Source organism: Carassius carassius, chromosome 16 (genome assembly GCF_963082965.1).
Source record: "Carassius carassius chromosome 16, fCarCar2.1, whole genome shotgun sequence".
NCBI lineage: Eukaryota > Metazoa > Chordata > Actinopteri > Cypriniformes > Cyprinidae > Carassius > Carassius carassius.
The window spans coordinates 17,454,955-17,476,707 of record NC_081770.1 but is presented as its reverse complement, the minus strand read 5'-3'; the positions used below and the strand labels follow the sequence as shown (position 1 = coordinate 17,476,707).

Below are 21,753 nucleotides of genomic sequence, written 5' to 3'. Positions count from 1 at the left end.
CACTGATGGTGCGTCATTATTCACTCATTATTCTCATTATAAACATGGTCAAAACTTTTCCACACCTCAGACTTTGCTTTAGTTGCTGGTGCAACCAAAACGTAATCATCAGAGGCAAGCCTCCGTTACACCTACTCGCCATCCATTTTCACATCTTTCTCACGCTAATCGAAACACATCACATGACCGCTCGTTCACCTCGCAAAACGGAGCGCAAGCCTGAGCCCGAGCCGAGCCCGCGTAAGATGATAGAAATTAAGCCCGAACCCGACTGAACCCGACTGGACCCAAGGGGGTTCGGGCAAAATGGGGTTCGGGCAAAGATCTTCAGCTCTATTGGGGTGGTGTTGGTGTAGTGGATAAGACACATGCCTTTGGTGTGAGATACCCGGGTTCGAATCCACTGTGAGACACCAATTTGTCCCTGAGCAAGACACTTAACCCCTAGTTGCTCCAGAGGCGTGCGACCTCTGACATATATAGCAAATGTAAGTCGCTTTGGATAAAGCGTCAGCTAAATGAATAAATGTAAATGTAAATGTGACGAGTGGTGCGGGGCCGAGAGCCGTGGGAATGGGGCGAGGCCGGTGGAGTGATTGAGAAATGAGCGACACCTGCTCGACCCACCGGTCTCGAGTCCCACGGATGAGATGAAAGGATATAAAAAAAAGAACGAGAGAGGACCAGGCCTGGGTTTTAGTTTGTGTTTTGATTTTGTTTGTGCACGGCAGTCGGCCGTGAGGGGCTGCTGCATTGTTTTGTGTTTATTTTAATTATTAAAGTTTGAATTGATTGTCTGCCAGTTCCCGCCTCCTCTTTCCCGAAGATTAGTATTAGTATAGTATTAGTATAGAGATTAGATGTTTGTACATCATTACAGTAAATAAGACAATAAGTGTTTAAAGTTGATTCTGCTGATCTAAGGAAACAGTTGAGCATGCACACACACACAAAACACATCAGTTCCAGCATTGCTAACTTGACAGCACAGTTGGTACTTTATCAAAATAAAATACAGTGAACCAAACTGTGTCCCCGTAGGACTAAAGCACACAGCCTGTTATTTACATAATAAATAATAGCTTAGCATTCAGATATGTTACATTGCAAATATGGAAATATTATGGAATATCTGGATTTGTGCCAAATGAGAGGGGTAGGATACACGAACACAAAGCTCCATTTCACAAACAGTTGTGTGCACAATCCTTTAAAGTATACTTCTTTCTCAGTCTATGAAAGATGTCATTCAGTCAGCACGTGGACACTTTCCAGTGGACTTTGTTTTCAAGTGCGCAATTCAAGACATTCACTGTTCTTCTGCTGGCGGCCAGTTGTCAAACAGTGTTCCATTGTTGCAGGAGCCCCCTTCTGGATTGGGGATGAATTGCCTGTATTTGTTGTAAGGCCTCATGCACCAAACGGAGATGTACGGACCGTGATGGTTCGGTACGAATACATGTATCTTTCCACCCATACATAGTGCACATTTCTCTGGGTTAACATTTTGATTGATGATTTTAGATTGAGCTGCCATGTAAAGTTGCTAATACTTACATCTTTCAGATGATAAGCCATATTTGAGGTTAAGCGTTTGGATGTCATGCCTGATGTTCTGTATTACCATAGACTAGCAGTTAACAAACTGTGTGACTTCACCTGTGTATTTTTTAATTGTATTTTTTAATGCGACTAATAACATTTTGGTCGACTAACGATTAATTGACGATTGGGGGCAGCCCTAAATAACAATAATAATAATAATAATAATTGGCTAAATATCTGACAAAATTGTGATAAATATAATGTTCTTAAAGTCTGAAAAAGCATTCTCTCTCGCTGGAATTGTTTTTGGATTTGGACCATATTGTTGCTCTGGAGGATGTATTGGATTTCCCTAGATACACAACTCACTCCTGCACTTTACAGCATTGAGAGGATATAATGGAATATTCACATTAACCCAGCATAATACTGTATTGATTTTTAACCATGAGGACGTTCCCTAAGTGTTGGTCTGAATGTCCATCAGCGGAGTGGAGCTTCATCTTCCAAAAATCAATAAGTTGCTTACATCTCTTTGGAAACGGGGCATTTCCTAAAGAGATATTAAGATGAAACGCATCCACTAGTGGCTGTATAATATACGAAGAGGACATCGATATGACATATTGTCAGGGTGACTGAGATGAAAAGGGGTCCAAAGTTTTGATGGAAATGGACATTGGAAAATGGATAAACTGAGTGCAATGGACTGGATTACAACGCTAGTTTATTTTTTATTAATTTTTTTGGTTTGGTTTGGTGTTTCATTTTGTTTTCATCAAATTATTCACTTAGTAAAGAAAAAAAAAACTGAATATTATTATTAATATTAAATATTTGAATTATTAATATTTTAACAACAATTTTACCTTTATTTTTTGTTTGAGTAAATATACATGGAATTAAATCTTTTATCTCATACTAAAATACAAATATAATGTAATATCAGTCTTTTTCAGTCACTTCTTTTTAATTACTGAGGTAGTTTGTGTAATTTTATTGTAGTTGGTTTGTTTTAAGAAGTAATTAAAAATATTTGAAATATTTGTTATATTTTAAACAATTATTAAAATATTACAATTAATTATTATTATTATTATTATTATATTTTATTTTTGTTTATGTTTTTCAATAACTTCTATCTAATTTCTGGAATTGGCATCAAACTAAAAAAAATATGTATTATGTACTTTTTTTTTTACTTGTGTCAGCAGGTAGTATTAAGTAGGAGGTTATGACTGTCCTAATGCAAAATAAATAAATAAAGTTTTTCATGAGTGTTATATTGCAGTACTTTTTTTTTATGAGGATCGATATTATTATAATTTTTTTCTTCTTCTTCATTGTGTTCTCAACACATCTCCTCATTCTCTCACTGGTTGCTCTGGTTTGAATGGCTGAGCCCTGATTCTGTGCTTTGCCGAGTCATGACCACATATCCACATTATTGTTGTTTCTGAAGAACGGTTGGATTGAGCTCTCATGAAACATTCAGTGTGCCGCCACGCTCTGACGCATTGAACACCGCTCTTAATTTGTTGGATGTGGCCTCTTACATCACTGCATGATCCAATTTATTTATTTTGAATTATTTACCATGATCAGCCTCATGTTGGCAGCACGTCGGCGAAAGTTAATTAGCCAAGAACGCTGCCCGTAGCTCTTTGAAAGCATGCAGACTGACACAAATACATTCAAACAATGAACTCATTCATTATACCTGCTGCGTTTGTTTGCTTGTCTTTAAAATTCTATTTAATTTTGTAAATATTTTGATATTTGTCAGTATTTTGACTTGATTTAGATAAGAATTGATTATTGATTCTTCCTTTAAACATATAAAATTGAGTGTAAAAACATATTCATATTCTCTGTTAAGTTTTAATGAGCGAAAAATTTTGTCTTCATCCAACTTGAAGGTGATTCAAACCCTAAAGCTATTTGAGGAAAAATCTTAATATTCCAGCCTTGTTCTTTCTAAATTAGAATTCTCTTAATGTCATTTTAAGTCTGGGAATTAGGACTCAAACACAGCATTGTGATTGTCAATTAATCATGCATTATGTTCTCATCATCTCTCATGATAGTTGGATTAGTCGTCGCCAACATTCAGATGAGGGGAAATTGCATTTCTGATTTCCTGTACTCAAATCAGCTCGGATTAGCATGTTAATTATTTCAGAGCAGGGACACGTGATTTACACCATTGTGCCTCTGATTCAGTCTTGTGGGATTCTGTGAAGAAAAAAAAAAAGTGTTAAATTTAAGGTAAAAAAACCTGACAGGTGTAGTTGCTGGAAGAATTTAACATGTATTGGTAAAATAATAATATGCCAACCTACTTAACTACAAAAATATGCTTTGTACCCTAAAGTGAAATAAACTGAAAACGTCACTATAATGGGATTTGAAATATTTATTTATTTATTTATTTATTTATTTATTTATTTATTTATTTATTTATTTATTTATTTATTTATTTATTTATTATTTCTATTTTAATGAAATAATTTGTTTTACAAAGTTTTGTTTGATTTTATTTATTTTGTGTTCTTTAATTTTGTGCCATGTTTAGTTTGATTTTATTTATTTTGTGTTGTTTAATTTGTGCCATGTTTAGTTTGACTTTTATTTATTTTGTGTTCTTTAATTTGTGCCATGTTTAGTTTGACTTTTATTTATTTTGTGTTCTTTAATTTGTGCCATGTTTAGTTTGACTTTGTTGTGCCTGTGTGTTTGCTGGAACTGTAAAAAATTTGTAAACAGTAGTAAATTAGCACATTTTATTGGTAAAATATTAATATACCAAACTACAAAAATATGACCTGTATCTTAAATTAAACAAAAAAAGTCACCATCACAGTTTATTTATATATTTTTTTAATGCAACAATTTAATAAGCTAATTTATGATGTTTCATTGTTTCATTGTTTTGCTTTTGTTTATTTTCATTGTGCCATGTTTAGTTTTAATATTATTTTAGTGTACTTAAGTTTTTGTTTTGTGTCATTGTGTTGTGAATTTTTTTGTTTAGTTTCATTGTGTCGTTTTTAGTTTTGCAAAAAATAAAAAATAAATAAACATGAGTAAACATTTGTAGGTAAAATATACCAATTTACAAAACAATAAATAAACAAACTACAAAGCTGCAAAAATATGCTTTGTACCAATTCCTTGTTTTCTGTTAAAAGTTTTAATAAATGTTTTGAAGTCTGAATATTGTGTTAAAAGTGCAGTTTTTAAAGTAAAACTTGTTATATATTAGTTTATCTAACAGCTCAGGATTTGTTTTGCACTGCTATTGCACTGAGGGAATTCAGATTAATATTTTGTTTGTTTGTGTATGCAGATGAAAAGACATGTGGGCCGCATGAATTTCGCTGCAAGGACAACAACTGCATTCCGGACCACTGGAGGTGTGACGGGCAGAGCGACTGTAGCGACAATTCAGACGAGGAGAACTGCAGTATGTGATTCTGCTTTTAATCTCTTATTTAACTTGTACAACAAACACGTCCTCTGTAGATGAGGATGTCTGTGACAGCAACTCTCCTTCATGAATTAAAATCCAAATGTGTTTTATTTTATTTTTATTTTTTTTTGCTGTAGTTTGGCGTGCTTTATCACTGTGATGTGTATTGTTTTGTTTAGTTCCCTATCTGTCGGTCACTACGAGTTATGTCGAACGACATATGGGGTCTCACTTGGGAGGCCAATCATCTCTGAATTTAAGAGAAAACACCAATGAAAATTGGCTAGTGGATTAACACACCTGAGCCACTCCCCGTGCCAACGGGTATAAATAGGGCGACAGGTGCATCCACTCATTAGATTTTTGCTTCGGAGCCGAGTAGTCGATGAGAGCAGTCACTACAAAGCCATTCATCTTTGTTTTAAAGAAGCTGTTCCTGGTCGGTGTGACGGCGCGGTACAGCGGTGTCCCTGTGACGGCGATTCCCCTGGGCGCTACGGCTAAAAGAGACAGTTTTCTAAAAGAGCAAATCACGGGCGATTCGCGTCTTTTTCAAGATGCCGTTTCGTCCGTGTCTTTCTGGATGCGGTCGTTTCCTGTCTTCGGTGGACGGTCACGAGCGTAGTCTGCAGTGTCTGGGCGTCCAACACGCTGAGGCTGCGCTCGTGGATGATTCATGCGTCTACTGTGGGCGTATGAACATGGCTGCGCTGCGATCGCTTCTCTCACTCCTCAAGGGGAGTGCAGCAGACCCCTCTGTCGCCACCCGTCCCGGTTTCTCTGGTTCGAGCAGAGGACCGCCGGCTGGCGCTCTGGGAGATCTGAGGGTTACAGTGAGAGCTTCTCCGCCGGGCCACGCCCCACGGACCTCTCACTCCTCCCGCAGCGCCTGTCCCGTGCAGCTGCCGATTGATTCTGCTGGGCCGTCTCATGGCGGTCCCAGCGTGTCTTTCTATTGCCTCTCTACGGGCCGGCGTGCCCTTAGAACAAGTGTCCCGGCACGTTGTTGTCACAACAGATGCCTCCAACTCGGGCTGGGGCGCGACATGCAACGGGCAGGCAGCTTTGGGGTACTGGACAGGACCTCGACTGCTTTGGCACATCAACTGTCTGGAGTTGCTGGCAGTGCATCTAGCTTTACGACGGTTTCGTCCGCTGTTGCTGGACAAGCACGTGTTGGTCCGCACGGACAACACTGCGGCTGTTTCGTACATCAACCGACAGGGCGATCTACGATCATGTCGCATGTCTCAACTCGCCCGCCATCTCCTCCTCTGGAGTCAGACGTGGCTCAAGTCGCTGCGCGCTATCCACATCCTGGGGGAGCTCAATCGTGCAGTCGACGCGCTCTCACGACAGCTCAGTTTCCCCGGGGAATGGCGACTCCATCCCCAGACGGTCCAGCTGATCTGGAGTCGATTCGGGGAAGCCCAGGTAGAAGCCCTGTTTGCTTCCCACGAGTCCTCCCACTGCCAGCTGTACTATTCCCTGTCCCAGGCCCCCCTGGGCACAGATGCACTGGCACACAGCTGGCCTCGGGCTTTACGCAAGTATGCGTTTCCCCCAGTGAGCCTGCTCGCACAGACATTGTGCAAGGTCAGAGAGGACGAGGAACAGGTCCTGTTGGTTGCGCCTTATTGGCCCACCCGGTCCTGGTTTTCGGAACTCATGCTCCTCGTGACAGCCCCTCCCTGGTGCATCCCCCTGAGGAGAGACTTGGCACCATTTGGCACCCGCGCTCACTTCCATCAAGAGGGTCGGGGACCTCCAAGCATTTTCGGTAAGTGAGGAGTGCCTTGTGTTCGGGCCGGCCTACTCTCACGTTGTCCTGAGACCCCGGCCTGGATACGTGCCCAAGGTTCCCACCACTCCCTTCCGCGCCTCTCTGGCAGACATCTGTCGAGCTGCGGGCTGGGCGACACCTAACACCTTTGCGAGGTTTTACAACCTCCGTGTGGAGCCAGTTTCTTCCCGTGTGTTGGGTAACAGGTAATTGGCGGGAAGGGCTGGCTGGGTGTCACGCTTGCTGCGCCATTCCCCTTAACACGGGGATGTGAGCGCCTTTCTTCTCCCAGTAGAGTTCCCCGGTTGGCGTACCCTGGTCGAGCATCCTCCAGCACCCTCGGCAGTCAGACTTGGCGGAGCAGTCTGTCGCCAGGCCCAGTACTGGCGTTAGCATCCGCGGAGTTCCGGTCAGCCCCTGTACTGGGCTAGGTGTTCATATGGCTTGGTTCCCTACGGGTAATCCCATATGTGTATTCTTCCACGGTAAGGTTTCCCTCCTGGCAAACCCGTGTCTTCCCTTGACAGACCCGTTCTGTCAGTCTCTTCTGGCAGCCGTTCCATCCCTACTCCAAGGTAGGACCTGCCTCAGAGACCCCTTCCATATGTAATACTGCCCCCTGGGTCAGTCCATATCGGTATATCCACATGTCACCTCCCTACGGGTAGGATGTGGTCTCCGTAGCGACCTTTTCCTAGGCTCACTTCCCCATTGTCTTGCCAGCTGAAAGAACAAATAGGGAAGATTTGAAGCAATCTTTCTCTGAAGGTTGAAATCCCTTCCATTAACTTTATGTGGGCGGAACAGCAGCGTGCCCTTCTCCAGCAGCGATGTACTCACCCTTTGGCCCCTTCGATACCAAGGTCAGTGAATTTGCGCTGGGGCTTTGGGAATGTTACGACCTTTAGCGTAGCTTTTGTGGCACGCCAGGGCTTGTCGACAATTGCAGCGCCACAGGTTTGTGACGATGTTCAGGTTGTGGCGTTTTCCATAGGACCCCATATTTCGTTCGACATAACTCGTAGTGACCGACAGATAGGGAACGTCTCGGTTACGTACGTAACCCTCGTTCAATGATGGAGGGAACGGAGACGTTATGTCCCCATGCCACAACCTTGAACCGTTCGCTGTTGCCGGGACACGTTCTCGGCTCCTCAGCATAAAACCTAATGAGTGGATGCACCTGTCGCCCTATTTATACCCGTTGGCACGGGGAGTGGCTCAGGTGTGTTAATCCACTAGCCAATTTTCATTGGCGTTTTCTCTTAAATTCAGAGATGATTGGCCTCCCAAGTGAGACCCCATATGTCGTTCGACATAACGTCTCCGTTCCCTCCATCAGGGAACGAGGGTTACGTACGTAACCGAGACGTTTCTTTGTTTTGTGTTGGTTAGTTTGATTTAGTTTCATTGTGCCTTTGTTTAGATTTTAGTTTTATTTTAGTATTATTGTGCCATGTTTAGTTTAGTCATTGTCAGAATCAAAATCAGAAAGAGCTTTATTGCCAAGTATGCTTGCGCATACAAGGAATTTGTTTTAGTGACATGGGCTTTCAGTACACAGAGACAACAACACACAGACAAAAAAAAAATAAATGTAGGCAAATAAATAAGTGTATAAACATTGTCCTATGTATTGTTAGTTTAGTTTAGTTGCGCTTGTGTTGTTATTTAGTTTAACTGCTTTATTATTTAGTTTAGTTTGTTTGGTGTCGTTTTGTTAAGTCTTATTGTGCTGTGTTGTTTAGTTACTTTTGTTTCATTTAATTTATTTTATTTTATTTAAATTTAGTTATTTTTTTTTTTTGGTTTAGTTTAGTTTTTTTATTATTATTTTTATTTTTATTTTTTATTTTTATTGTGCTATTATTTAGTTGAGTTTTGTTGTGGTTTATTTTTTTGTTTTGTTTCGTATGGCTGCACTGCTTAATTTCATTGTGCTGTCTTGTGTTTAGTTTAGTTTGGCTTAGTTTTGTTTAGTTCAGTTGTGCTGCATATTTTTTTTATTGTGCTGTTATTTGTGTTATGTTTCATTTGTTTGGTTTAGTTTCACTGTGCTCTGTTGTTTAGTTACTTTTGTTTTATTGTGATGTTTTTAAGTTTGGTTTCATTGTGCTTAATTGTTTGGTTTTGTTTTATTTCATTACCCCTAATTGTTTACTTTCATTGGGCTTGCATTGTTTTGTTTAGTTAGTTTGATTTAGCTTAGTTTCATTACCCTGAATTGTTTAGTTTTATTGTGCTTTGTTGTTTTGTTTAGTTCAATTATGCTTTTTGTGTAGTTTTATGCTAGTTTTTAGTTTCATTGTGCATTTTGTTATTTAGTTTACATTACTTTGTTGTATTAGTAATATTTTTTATTGTGTTCCATTTTGTTATTGAGTTTATGCCATGTTTTGTTGTTTAGTTTCCTTGCCTTTAGATTCATTGGGCTGTATTTTGTGTTTAGTTACTTTGTTCTTTGCTTTGTTGTTTGTTTGGTTTCATTGTGCCGTGTTTCATTATTTAGTTTAGTTTCAGTTTTCTGTGCCATTTTGTTTAGTTTCAATGTACTCTGTGTTGTTTGCTGCTGTAATCATGCTCTAATCTTCTTGTCTCTATTGACATCTGAATGCTTTGACATTTAAGTACATTCAGCTTTCATATGTTCCTCTTATCACACTTTGCTCTTAACACTACTAGACATACAGGCACAGCAGGGTTTCTAAAAAAGAACAAAAATGGTTTGATATCACAATCCACAGTGTGGCACATAGATGTTGGATCCTCAGAGAGGGATTTACAAGCTAACGCTCATGCGTCAGTGTGTGACAGTGAGCCGTTTTTTTCTTCTGAAGAGCACATGGGTCTCAAACAGTGTCCAAAAGTACTTCAACACTTTGTGTGTGACTGTTGTCTCAAATCTCCATATTTATTCCCTGTTTCTCCCCTGATGTCTGAGTCATTATACAGAACAAGTTCTCCGCTACTCAGAGAGCTCCTAAAGCCCAGTGGATCTCATCACACTTCAGCTCTGTCTTCAGCCTCTAGCTTCAAACTTTCAAACGAGAGTGAAACACACAGTGAGAATGAGATTGTGTGTTGATTGCTCTGGAAATTTATGTGTCTCCCAAGCAGTGATTATATAAATTTCCCTGAGATGTAGACATGTATTTTTCCTGTCTTCTCGGGATGTTGCTAACTACTGTCCACTGGAGTGCAGATGTATGTTTTTTGTCAGCAGTCTGATGTTGATTGACAGATAGTGGAGAAAGTGTCCCACTGAATGGCAGAATCGATCTCTCACACTGATCTGCAATTTGGTTTTAATGGCAGCGGCCTGTTGCTCCCGGCAGCGGCTCCCGTGATAAACGGCCATGCGTGTTGCTATGTTTTCCTCTGTGCCGTGGCGTGAGCTCGGACCATTTATTTACTAGATTACAGAGCCACTGCCATCATTTATTCAAAATGTGATCATGATGTAAGTCAGACTTGTGCTTGCAGCAGAAAGCAGAGCACAATGGCATAATTTCCACCTCAATGATACTTCTTTCCTTTTTTTTCAATTCCTGTTCCCTGTTGTTTCCCCTTTTATTTCCTGTCTGTTTTTACATTTCTTTTACTTTGTTTTTCCTTTTGTTTTGTTTTACTTCTATCCATGTCCTTTCCCTCCTTCCCTTCCCATTTGTCTTCCTAGTGTTCATCCTTTCCCCTTCCCTTTTCCCTCTGGTTTACTTTTCATTTCCTTAGTTTTTTCCTTCCCTTTGTTTTGTTTTACTTTTAAATTTAGTCTTTTTTTCTTTTATTTCTGATTCCTCTTTCCATTAATTTTGCTCTTCCTCTCATTCATCATCTTTCCATTTTTCTTTTACAGTACTTCCTTTTACGTAATGTTTCCTTTCCTTTGTTTTTCCTTTTAACTTACTTTGATTTTCGTTCCTTTTCATTCCTTTTCCCCTTCACTTTCCACTCTTGTTTTCCTTCACTTCCTTTTACTTTACTTTTCATTCTCTTTGTTGTTAATTTTCTTCCTTTTCCCGTCTTTCCTATTCCTCTTTCCCTTCCCTTTCCTCTTACTCCCATTCATAAATTTCCCATTCTTTAACCTGTTTTCCTCTACGTATTTTTCCTTTGATTTTCCTTTTACCTTACTACTTGCCTTTTTTCCTTCCATTTCCTATTTCCCTTCACTTTCCCCTCTTCTTTTCCTTCACATTCTTTTACTTTACTTTTCATTTCATTTCCTTTGTTTTGTTTAACTTTTTTTTGTTTTGAAAACTTCATTTTCTTCCTTTTCCCTTCCCTTTCTCTTACCCCCATTCACCATTTTCCTGTTCTTTAACCTGTTTTCCTTTAAGTCTATGTCCTTAGATTTTGCCTTACTTTGATTTTCTTCCTTTGTTTATTGCCATTTAATCCCATCCCATTCCTCTTCATCTTCCTAGTGTTAATTCTGTTCCCCTTCTATTTTCCTTTTTTTTCATTCCTTTCTTTAAATTTACATGTATTTTCCTTTGTTTGTTCTTTTCATTTTCTTCCTTTTTTCTTCTCTGTCCTTTTCCTCTCCCTCTTTCCCATTTTTCTCTTCCTCGTCCTGCCATTTACCCTTTTCCCATTCCATCCCCCTTAGTTTTTCCATTATTTCCTTTTACTTTAAATTTTTTGAGTTTTTGTGTACATTCCTTTTACCTGCATGTTTCCTTTTCCTCTCATTCAGTTGTTTCTGTTGTTCTCTTTCTTTCTTTCTTTCTTTCTTTCTTTCTTTCTTTTCCACATCCTTTCCATATTCATGTACAAAAGGTTCTATTTTTGCATGATTTTGCTCTTATAAGAGAGAACCTATGAGTCATATATGGTCACCTATTTATCTAGAGATGAGTTCCCGCTCTGAAGTACGTGTCTGTCCTGCCGTAATTTCCTGGTGTATTTGCTCACTTGCTGGGTGGGAGTGAATCCAGACAAAGGTTTGATTTCTTTTCCTCTGTTGGATTCACCTTGGGAGCCTCACACAGAAACATCACTGGGGAGACATAAAAGCTCTTATTGGGTCGTGAAGACGTGATGTCAGGGCAGATAATCTGCAGAGAGCTGGAGCCGGATATAGACAGACTGATAATAGAGTTAGAGGAGTGACACAGCAGCGCTCGCTTATTGTGATCAAGGAGATCTGTGCTCCAGCTGTTCTTTGTTTTTCTTTCTTTCTTTCTTTCTTTCTTTCTTTCTTTCTTTCTTTCTTTCTTTCTTTCTTTCTTTCTTTCTTTCTTTCTTTTGCATTCCCATTTACACAAATATCAAAATAAAAACTAGACATTTGTTTTCACAACTATCAAAGAAAAAAAAATAGAGACAGGCTGACAAAAGTCAAAAGAGAGAATGATGTCAAATTTACTCTTACACCTAGATGTTGTCAGAAACACCTGTTCCTTTTTCCGTATGTTTGTTTGTTTGTTCATTTCTTACTACTTTGGATCTTTCCTTTGTTTAGTCTTTCATTTGTTTTCTCATATACTTCCATTTTTTTTTCTCATTCACTTTCACTTTTAATTGGTTTGCCTAATTGTTTGTCGGTGTGTGTTTTAGTTAATTGTGAATCATTCTTTCTGTCTTTTATGTAATTCTGTTTTTCACACATTGTTTTTCTTTTCTTTATTTACTTGTTTTTTTCTTTGTTTTTTTATCTGTCTGTCTCTTTTTTATCTTTTGTTTATTTATTCTCTCATTTTGTCTGTCTTGTGGTTTTTCTTTTGAGTTCTCCCTTTCTTTCTTTCTTTTGCATGTTTTTTTCCCTGTAGTTCATTTATTTGCTCATTCCGTCATTCCATCTGTTTTGCTTATTTGTTTGTTCTGTATGTCTGATTTTCTTTAGTTATGTCATACACCATTTTTATTTGTTTTGTTTGTTTGCATGTATTCACTTTTTATTTCTGTTGTTCGTTTACCAATTTTTTCTTTTTAATCTTTTTCTTATTTACTTGCACTCATTTTCACATTTTCTCCATGGCATTTCTTAGGCTTCCTGGCAGATCATACCCAAGAAAGTCTGGATATGTCTTTCTGTTCATAACAATAATAAAAAAAAAACATTTAGCCATTTGTTTGTTTTTGTTTTATTTCTGCCAAAAGCTTATTTTGCTTTCACAGTCCTCGCTTCCAATTGTAAAAGAAGTCCAAATTCAGAAACCATCCATGTCTTTTTCTCTTCTCCTTTCAGAGCCAGTAACATGCAACTCAAAAAATTTCATCTGTGCCAACGGAGAGTGCATCTCCTCACGCTTCCGCTGCGATGGTGACTTCGACTGCACCGATAACTCTGACGAGGTTTCAAGCACCACATTCATCAATTGCTAAACATCATTTATCGTGTTCCTGTTTGAGTGCTGATATCCTGTGCGTGTGTTTTCAGAGAGGATGTGAGAGCCACTGCTCCGAGGATCAGTTCCAGTGCCTGAATCATCTCTGTATCTCAGTCAAATGGCTCTGTGATGGACAGGAAGACTGCAAAACCGGGGAAGATGAGGCCAATTGCAGCCCTGCCAACACTGTCATGACAGGTAAGCTGCTTTCACACGCTCTTTAAATAATGCAAACGGATCCAGAACCGATCAAAGCTGCTCCCAGACAGCAAGCTTGGCACTCCTATAATCACATATCACAGAGCGGACACCTTTTATCCAAAGGTAATCATAGGCCTATGACTACACAATGTTGACTGGAGATCTCTGCACAACCTCAGACCCTGCAACGCTGCCTTCATTTATAACTGCTGAACTACTTCCACTTAAAACTAACAGCAAAATGACCCTACATTTGTCATTTTCTGTTCTAATACTTATGGAGGGCACTGTGTGTGTGTGTGTGTGTGTGTGTGTGTGTATATATATATATATATATATATATATATATATATATGTGTATATATATTTCTATATATATATGTAATTGTATTTAATTTTATTTAATAATTATACAATGCTATTTTTCATTAAAATCATTAGTTTTGATCATTAAAATTACCATCATGAATCATAATGAAATTAATTTGAATAATTATTTAAATTGTATTTAAATGGTAACAGTGTATTGTATTTTTCATTGAATCGAGTATTATAAATATTATCAAATCAATATATTGCATATTATTTAACTTTATATAAATGCTAATAATAATAATATTTCTTATTAAAATGACTTATTAAATCATTACACACACATATTTTTTACTTAATCTGTTTGTGTGTGTGCGTGTGTGCACGTGTGTACAAAACACAAACACACACACACACACACACACAAACACACATTAAAATACATATAGATATACAGTATATATTAATATGTATACATACTTATAATGCATATTATATTGCATAATATATTGATTATATATTAACTTTTCTAATATATATATATACTTTTATCTAACGCTAAAGAACCTAAGAACACCCAAAAACTCAGAATAATGCATGTTCTGAACCCCAACTTCATCTGTTATTGAGACTTGAGACTTGAAGTGTATCTCCCTTTTTTTTTTTTTTTAGTTGAGGTCTCCCTACCATCTTTTTTGGCCCTCGTCTTGAATATTTCAGCGTTGTGTGCTATGCACAGGGTACGTGAGTCCATCCACAGAGAATTATTCTGATCGTAAGACCACTGGAGATGCATTCAGAAAGCTCTCATACTCCCTTTCAGATACTTTTTTTTTCTTCTTCTTCCCTGTGACTCAAGGCAAGCCAGGGGAATTTTACCCTATGATTAATATTAATAGGACTGAAAACACTTCAAAAAGTGCAGCCAGAAATCTCTCTCAACCTCTCGCTGACCGAAACTGCAGCTCTGTTTATTTCAGACTTTGGCACGTGTGCGAGACGGATGCTTTCAAGGAACAGATTGTCCCAGAACATGTTGATGGATGCATCTTTTTATAGGATTCTTTGATGGAAGATTTCTTGTCTTGACATTATTTTGTAAATTCCTTGTGTCTGCGCAGCTCGGCCGACATCATGTGCTCAGAACGAGTATGTTTGTGTTGGAGGAGGCTGCGTGTTGGCCGGTCAACGCTGTGACGGACAAAATGACTGTTCAGATGGATCTGATGAGGTCAGTTGGGTACATACACAGAAGAAAGGCATGTTTTGATTACAATAAAGTGTTTTTCTAAAATATTTCTAAACTTTCCAACTACTTCTTAAAGGGATAGTGCACTCAAAATGGAAAGTTGTTATAATTTACTTGCCCTTATGATGTTCCAAACTTGTATGGCTTTGTTCTACCTGCAGCACATTAAAAATAAGATATAATAAGCTGTTTTCATCAATACGCTGCAAGTCAGTGGGATCCAAAACTTTCAAGCTTCAAAAAGTACTTGTTTTAATCTAGTTGTTGTCAAAAATCTGTATCTAACTGTGTCAAAAAATATTTTTGTAATTATTTGTAAAAGATTATTTTGACATATCTATGTACTGCATCATTGATATATATTCAGAACTATAAGTACATATTTAAAATTTAAATGTATATATTCGGATTTAAAATTATATTTTCAGATTTACTTGTGTATATTCATGATATACATTTTGATATTACAATTTGTATCTGTATATTCAGACTAACAGTATATATTCAGATACATTTACATAGTCAGATTTTTAATTATATATTCTGATTTACTTCTATATATTCCAAATTCTAAGTAGATATTCTGATTTACGTTTAAACAGGACTAAATTGTGTCACTTTTTTTGTATAACTAACCTTTAATACAGTTATAACTAATACATTATTTATAATTATAATTGTAAATAATTTATATAATTATGATAATAATAATAATAATAATAATAATAATAATATTTTTAATAATAATAATTTTCTAGTTTAACTTTCATGATCCAAAAGCCTTGTTTGGCTTGTACAAACTTTGTGTGAAAATTATAAAATTATTATTATTAGTAGTATTTTTTTTTTAAGTTGGCTAATTTATTACATTTAAATATGTATTTACATTATACATATACCACTACTCATAATAATAATAATAATGATAATAATTTTTCAAATTATTATGTGAATAAAATATTAATAACATTATTATTATTATTATTATTAATTAATTTTTGAGTGCAGCTTTAAGTAACTTTTTTATTTTGTTGATTTATTATCAAAACAATTAGTTATAATTATTTACAACAAACACATAAACAAACAAACAGACAAACAAATAAATACATACATAAGTTTGCCATACTGAAGTAACTCATGTAGCTTTGTTTTTGTTTTCTTTTCTATAGCACATTAAAATATATTTTGAAGAATGTTTGATCAATACAGTTGAAGTCAGTGGGGTCCAACATTTTCAAGCTTCAAAACAAACCCATTATCAACATGTAATTGATTCAAATGATGACAGAATGCTGTATTTTTGGGGGAACTATATCTCGTTAACTCTGATGCAGCATTGCACAGTATTGCTACACATTCTCTTGGTAATAGCAGGCCTTTTCCTCAAGACTGCGGTCTGTTTTCTCAAGGGACTTTGCTTTAATTACACCCTCACTCCTAATGCAGTGTCAACAGTTCAAACGAGTTTGCCTGTCCTAATAAGGACCATTAAAACAGACCTCTTTTTTCAAAGGCCCCTGGAGAGCCAAGGCCGCATTTCTTCCATGCATTATAAAAAGCAATTTTAGCTGTAGGAAAAGATCAAAGGTCATTGCTAAAGAGGACAAACCTCTTAATTCAACCAATCATTCAGTTGAGTTATTGAAATTGAGCTGAGCTGTGTGTGTGTTGTGTGTGTGTGTGTGTGTGTGTGTGTGTGTGTGTGTGTGTGTGTGTGTGTGTGTGTGTGTGTGTGTGTGTGTGTGTGTGTGTGTGTGTGTGCGTGTGTGTGGACTGTAAAAAAAAATACAGGTGGACTGTATCCGGGAGTGTAAGGAGGACGAGTTCCTGTGTCGGAATCGGGCACACTGTGTTCCCGCTCGCTGGAGGTGCGACAGAGTCTTTGACTGCTTGGATCAAAGTGACGAGGACAACTGTGACCAGGGTAACACTACAAAATCTCTTACTGGGCAACGCATTTCTAGTTCCCAGCATGCTTTGCATGGGATCAAGAGTGTAAATTTTTAACATTCAGTAAGTTATATTTAACATGCTGTTAGCTAGTAGTTTGCTGGAATGTATTCATTTGAGCCACTAGGTTTGTTTGACTGATTATTTCAAACTTTAATTGTGTGGAAGATGCTGGTGATGGTGATTATTATTGTTGATAATTGTTGATAATTGTTGTTGTTTATATATTTGTTAATAATAATTAAGAGATTATTTTTTGAGTGTACACAGCTAGACCTAACCTATCAGCTGAGTTTTCAATAAATACATGTATGTAAAATTAATAATATTATCTACAATACAATTAATAATAAAATTGTTATTTATAACAAAAACAACAATAATAATAATAGTAATAGTTCAAAAATCTGTACACTTATAATTTATTTCATGAGTGTACAGTTATAACTAACCTTTAAGCTAATTACTTATTTAACAAATATTATTTATTATAATAGAATTGAGGGAGTCATCATTTTTCAAATTATTTTTGAGTGTACACTGTTATACCTAACCTTTCAGCTTATAATATAAATATTATAAACAAATTATAATTATAATAAAATAATAAAAAATTATAATTTTTAATCATTATCATAATTTTTTTAATTATTTTTGGGTGTACATTTATAACTAAATCTCAGGTGGTTATTTTAGAAAATATGTTATAAATAAAATAAAATAAAAATAACGCAAATCATCATTTGTAATCATCATCTAAGTTTTTCTAATTATTTAAGTGTGCAAAAGTATAATTAATCTTTTAGTTACTTAAACAAAATATAATACATCAAGTCAATATATAAAGTCAATATAAATATAATAAATCATATAAAATAAATCATAAATACATAAATACATAACTGTAACATATAAAAATCTTTGTATTTATTTATTTATTTTCATACTTTTTGAGTTTACATTTATAACATTTATAACAAACTAGCAAACTTCTTTAATATTATAAAACAATCAATGCATCAACAACAACAATAATAATAGAGTAGTAGAAGTGGATGTTATCATTGTTGTTGTTGTGATATTTATAAATGTGTATATATTTAAGACTTTTTTTTCTCTATACCAAATTTGTAAAATAATTTACACATGCAAATGGGGTTTTGAAAAGTCATTAACATTTACTGAACAAATACAATCATAAAATATAGCTGCAAGCAGCAATTACGGGGCCAAGCACTCCACTGGCAAATTTAGGAGCTAAGCTTGGCATGAAGGACCACACCAAATGCGACATCGAGCAATTACAGCAATTTAGGATGATTGTAATTGAAATGGCTGAAAAATCATAAATACAACCATTAGTTATATGATTAAATGGCTTATCAAGTTTGACCAATAGGTGTCGCTGTTATCAAATCAATTTGGTGTACTCTGTGTGACTTGTCAATGACACACACAAAGTTTGGTGTCAATTTTGCCAAAGCATTGCAGAGATACAGCCTCAAGTGTCATTTTGGCATGATGCCTCAAATTTGTCGCTGTGGTATGCAAAAACGGTTTTGTCTATCGACACAAAATCCATAACATTTTGTTAGCATAGTCTGAAGATGATCTGATCCGAATTTGGTGAAAATTGGACCAACGGGTTGATGAGGAGTTCGAAAAAGTAGGTTTTCAACATAAATCAAAATGGCCAACCGGAAGTTCAGCTTAATCTGGCATATTTGTTATCTATGTTGTCTGCATAAGCCAGGGAATATTTTGAGACCACTTTCATTCAAAATAGACTAATGCATTAAAAAGTTATTAGCATTTTTAAAGAGTAATTATTCATGGTTAATGAATGATTTATTACTCTTGACCAATAGGTGGCGCTGCTATCAAATTTATGTGGCATGGTCAGTGTGACGTGACAATGACACATACAAAATTTGGTGCAAATATGTCAAAGCTTTGCAGAGATACAGCCTCACATGCATTTTGGCACCCTTCCAGCAAATTTGTTGATGTGCTAAATGAGAACCGTTTCGTATATCGACACGAAATCCATAACTTTTTGCCAGCGTCGTCTGAAAATGTTCTGCCTCAAATTTGGTTAGAATCAGACTAACGGTCTAGGAGGAGTTTGAAAAAGTAGATTTTCAACATTAATCAAAATGGTGGACAGGAAGTAGGGCCAATTTTCGCATAATTGGTATCAATGTTCTCGGCATGACCCAAATAATATAGGGAGACCATTTTCATTTCAATAGTCTAATTCATTCATGAGTTATTAGCATTTTTTTGATATTTCATTATAACTTTTGACCACAAGGTGGCGCTTCCACCAAGCTTTTTGAGTACCTTCAGGGCATGGAGCCGAATATTTTTGTAATTATTTTTGTAACGATACGATGATGCATTAAAAAAATACAGCATTTTAAAACATAATTCAAAATGGCCGACGCCTAAAATGGCTGACACGGGAAAATTGGATATCATTCGACGCAACATGACTCACTGAATCTAAAGAGACCAGTTGTGTGATTTTTGGCCAAACTATTCAGAGGTTATAAGCCAAAATATGCATTCTTTATATCTCCTGACCACTAGGTGGTGCTGCGTCAAAACACTGCAGGTAGTCTCAGTTCATGCTTGTTAGTATACACACCAAGTTTGGTCTCAATATGCCAAACCGTTGCCGAGATATAGCCTCACGTGTGTTTTTGCGTGCTTTTAGTCAAATTTGTTCATGTGTCATTCGAGAACGGTTGGACAAATCAACTTGAATTCCATAACTTTTTGCCAGCATGGTCTGAAGATGATCTGAGCAAATTTTCGTCAGAATCGGACTAACCGTCTAGGACGAGTTCGAAAAAGTAGGTTTAATGAACAATAAAATATAGCAAAAAAACTAAGCCTTGCGATTTTTTAATTTTGGTGTTCATTAGATTTGGCATGTACCAAGGATTAACAGGAAAAAGTATTTTACTTTTCTGGCTTACAGTTCAAAAGTTATTAGCTTAGAAACATTTAATCTTTGGACAAGTGGTGACGCTAGAGAGTTGGAGTCAAAAGTCTCTAAACGTGCTGTGGTTAATGTTGATATTGTCCTCTATCAGTGTGCCAAATTGCACAACTTTCCCGCAAGCGGTTCTATGGGCTGCCATAGACTCCCAGTTGGAAGAAGGAAGAATAATAATAATAAGAATGGGAACAAATACAATAGGTGCCTACACACCTTCGGTGCTTGGCCCCTAATAAGAATCCTAACGGATACAATAGGTGCCTACGCACCTTCGGTGCTTGGCCCCTAATAAGAATCCTAACGGATACAATAGGTGCCTACGCACCTTCGGTGCTTGGCCCCTAATGAATTGTTTCTGAAATCTTTACTGTTTGCTGTATATGCTATCTTTACAGACCTGCATGTGGTTGTTTAGGAATTATGTGTTTGCTAGTGCCATATATTGCATAAATAGTATGTTGACTAAATGTAAGTGTTACACAGTGTTGGGGAGTAACTAGTTACATGTAACGGCGTTACGTAATTTAATTACAAAATTATTGTAACTGTAATTAGTTACAGTTACTAAGAAAAAATGAGTAATTAAATTACAGTTATTATGAAATTTTTTACGATTACAAAGGGGATTACATTTGAATATTTACACACATCCACATACAGATTTAACTGATTTCTTTCCCAAATTGCACTGACTATTCTGAGACATACCGCCCTAATCATTTCCGGGATGCGGAAATACAGTCTGGTTCGTAGAATACAGTCATAAAAACGAAATGCCTAACGCGGACGGAATATGCCACATTTTGGATGACTAAATCAAAAGTAGGTCAGTACACTTGAATCAAAACATGACATCGACTAGTGTCTGTGAATATAAAGCCCCAAAAATGCAATTTATGACACGCACATTCTGCGTGTCTGTGGAAATCAGGCGCGGACTGGACACCGGGAGAACCGGGACAATTCCCGGTGGCCTGGCAGCCGATTTTGCCCCACTATTTAATATCATTATTGTATAATTGCCTGCCGAATGTACTAAAGCGATCATTTGCGAATCCGCCATTTGATAATTGAATCTCTAATAAGTCATGAATTGTTAGTCATGACTCGCGCGTTCTCGGCGCCTCCGCCAAACGGTTTGGATCAGACTCAGAGTAATCAATGCGAGAGAGAGAGAGAGAGACTGACTAGAGTGGACTGCTGGAGCAGAGAAGCAGAACTCCTGTTCTGGGTTTCATCTGTAAAGATGCTTTTTTGTCTTTGTTTTTTTATTTATTTAATCAAGCAGCAGCACGTTGCTCATCAGTCATCACTCAAAATACTATTTAAAGGACACCATTATTATCTGTTGTAATGTTACAGTAGTAATTTAGCTGAAAAAAATTCAGATTTTTTTTATAGGTTTAGGGGGAGCTACGACAGACAATAACACAACCCTTACGAAAATTAACATTTTAATATTTAACTATAAATCCAGAGAAAATGTTTACTATTGTTTAACTGTGATAACCAAAAATGTAAAATTATTTTACAAATGTATTTATTTAAAAATAAATACAAATCCATTTGCAAAAAAACAAGGTTATTTTACTTTTATATAGGCTAATAAAAGCATGTTAATTTTTTGTAAGGGAAAATTATGACTTGTGTACAGTATTAGGATTTTTCTATAAAGATATTGTAGTATTGTATTGTAAAGTATAGTTTTGTTCAATCTTGAGTATTAAAGTCATGAGAGAGATGGATAACAGGGCAAAATAAAGAGACTGAAGAGAAAAATGGAAGTGAAGGTGCAGTTCGGGAGAGAACTTTTAATTTTTTTGCATGTCCCCAAATTAAAGATTTAAACCTTTTTTATGTCAGGTCCATACAAAAATAGTTTTTTTAAATTAATGGCAA

At 36.6% G+C, this 21,753-nt stretch overlaps 1 protein-coding gene across 2 annotated transcripts in view; it reads left to right on the top strand.

Annotated features, from left to right (window-relative positions):
* The window catches only part of LOC132159763 (low-density lipoprotein receptor-related protein 1B-like), a 283,789-nt gene that overhangs the window by 221,695 nt on the left and 40,341 nt on the right, over positions 1-21,753 (top strand). For both annotated transcript variants that reach the window (XM_059569364.1, XM_059569363.1), the window contains exons 67-71: positions 4,895-5,011; positions 12,991-13,097; positions 13,183-13,330; positions 14,767-14,876; positions 16,689-16,821. In XM_059569364.1, coding sequence (XP_059425347.1) covers positions 4,895-5,011; positions 12,991-13,097; positions 13,183-13,330; positions 14,767-14,876; positions 16,689-16,821 — 615 coding nt within the window. The remainder of the gene's footprint in view (positions 1-4,894; positions 5,012-12,990; positions 13,098-13,182; positions 13,331-14,766; positions 14,877-16,688; positions 16,822-21,753) is intronic.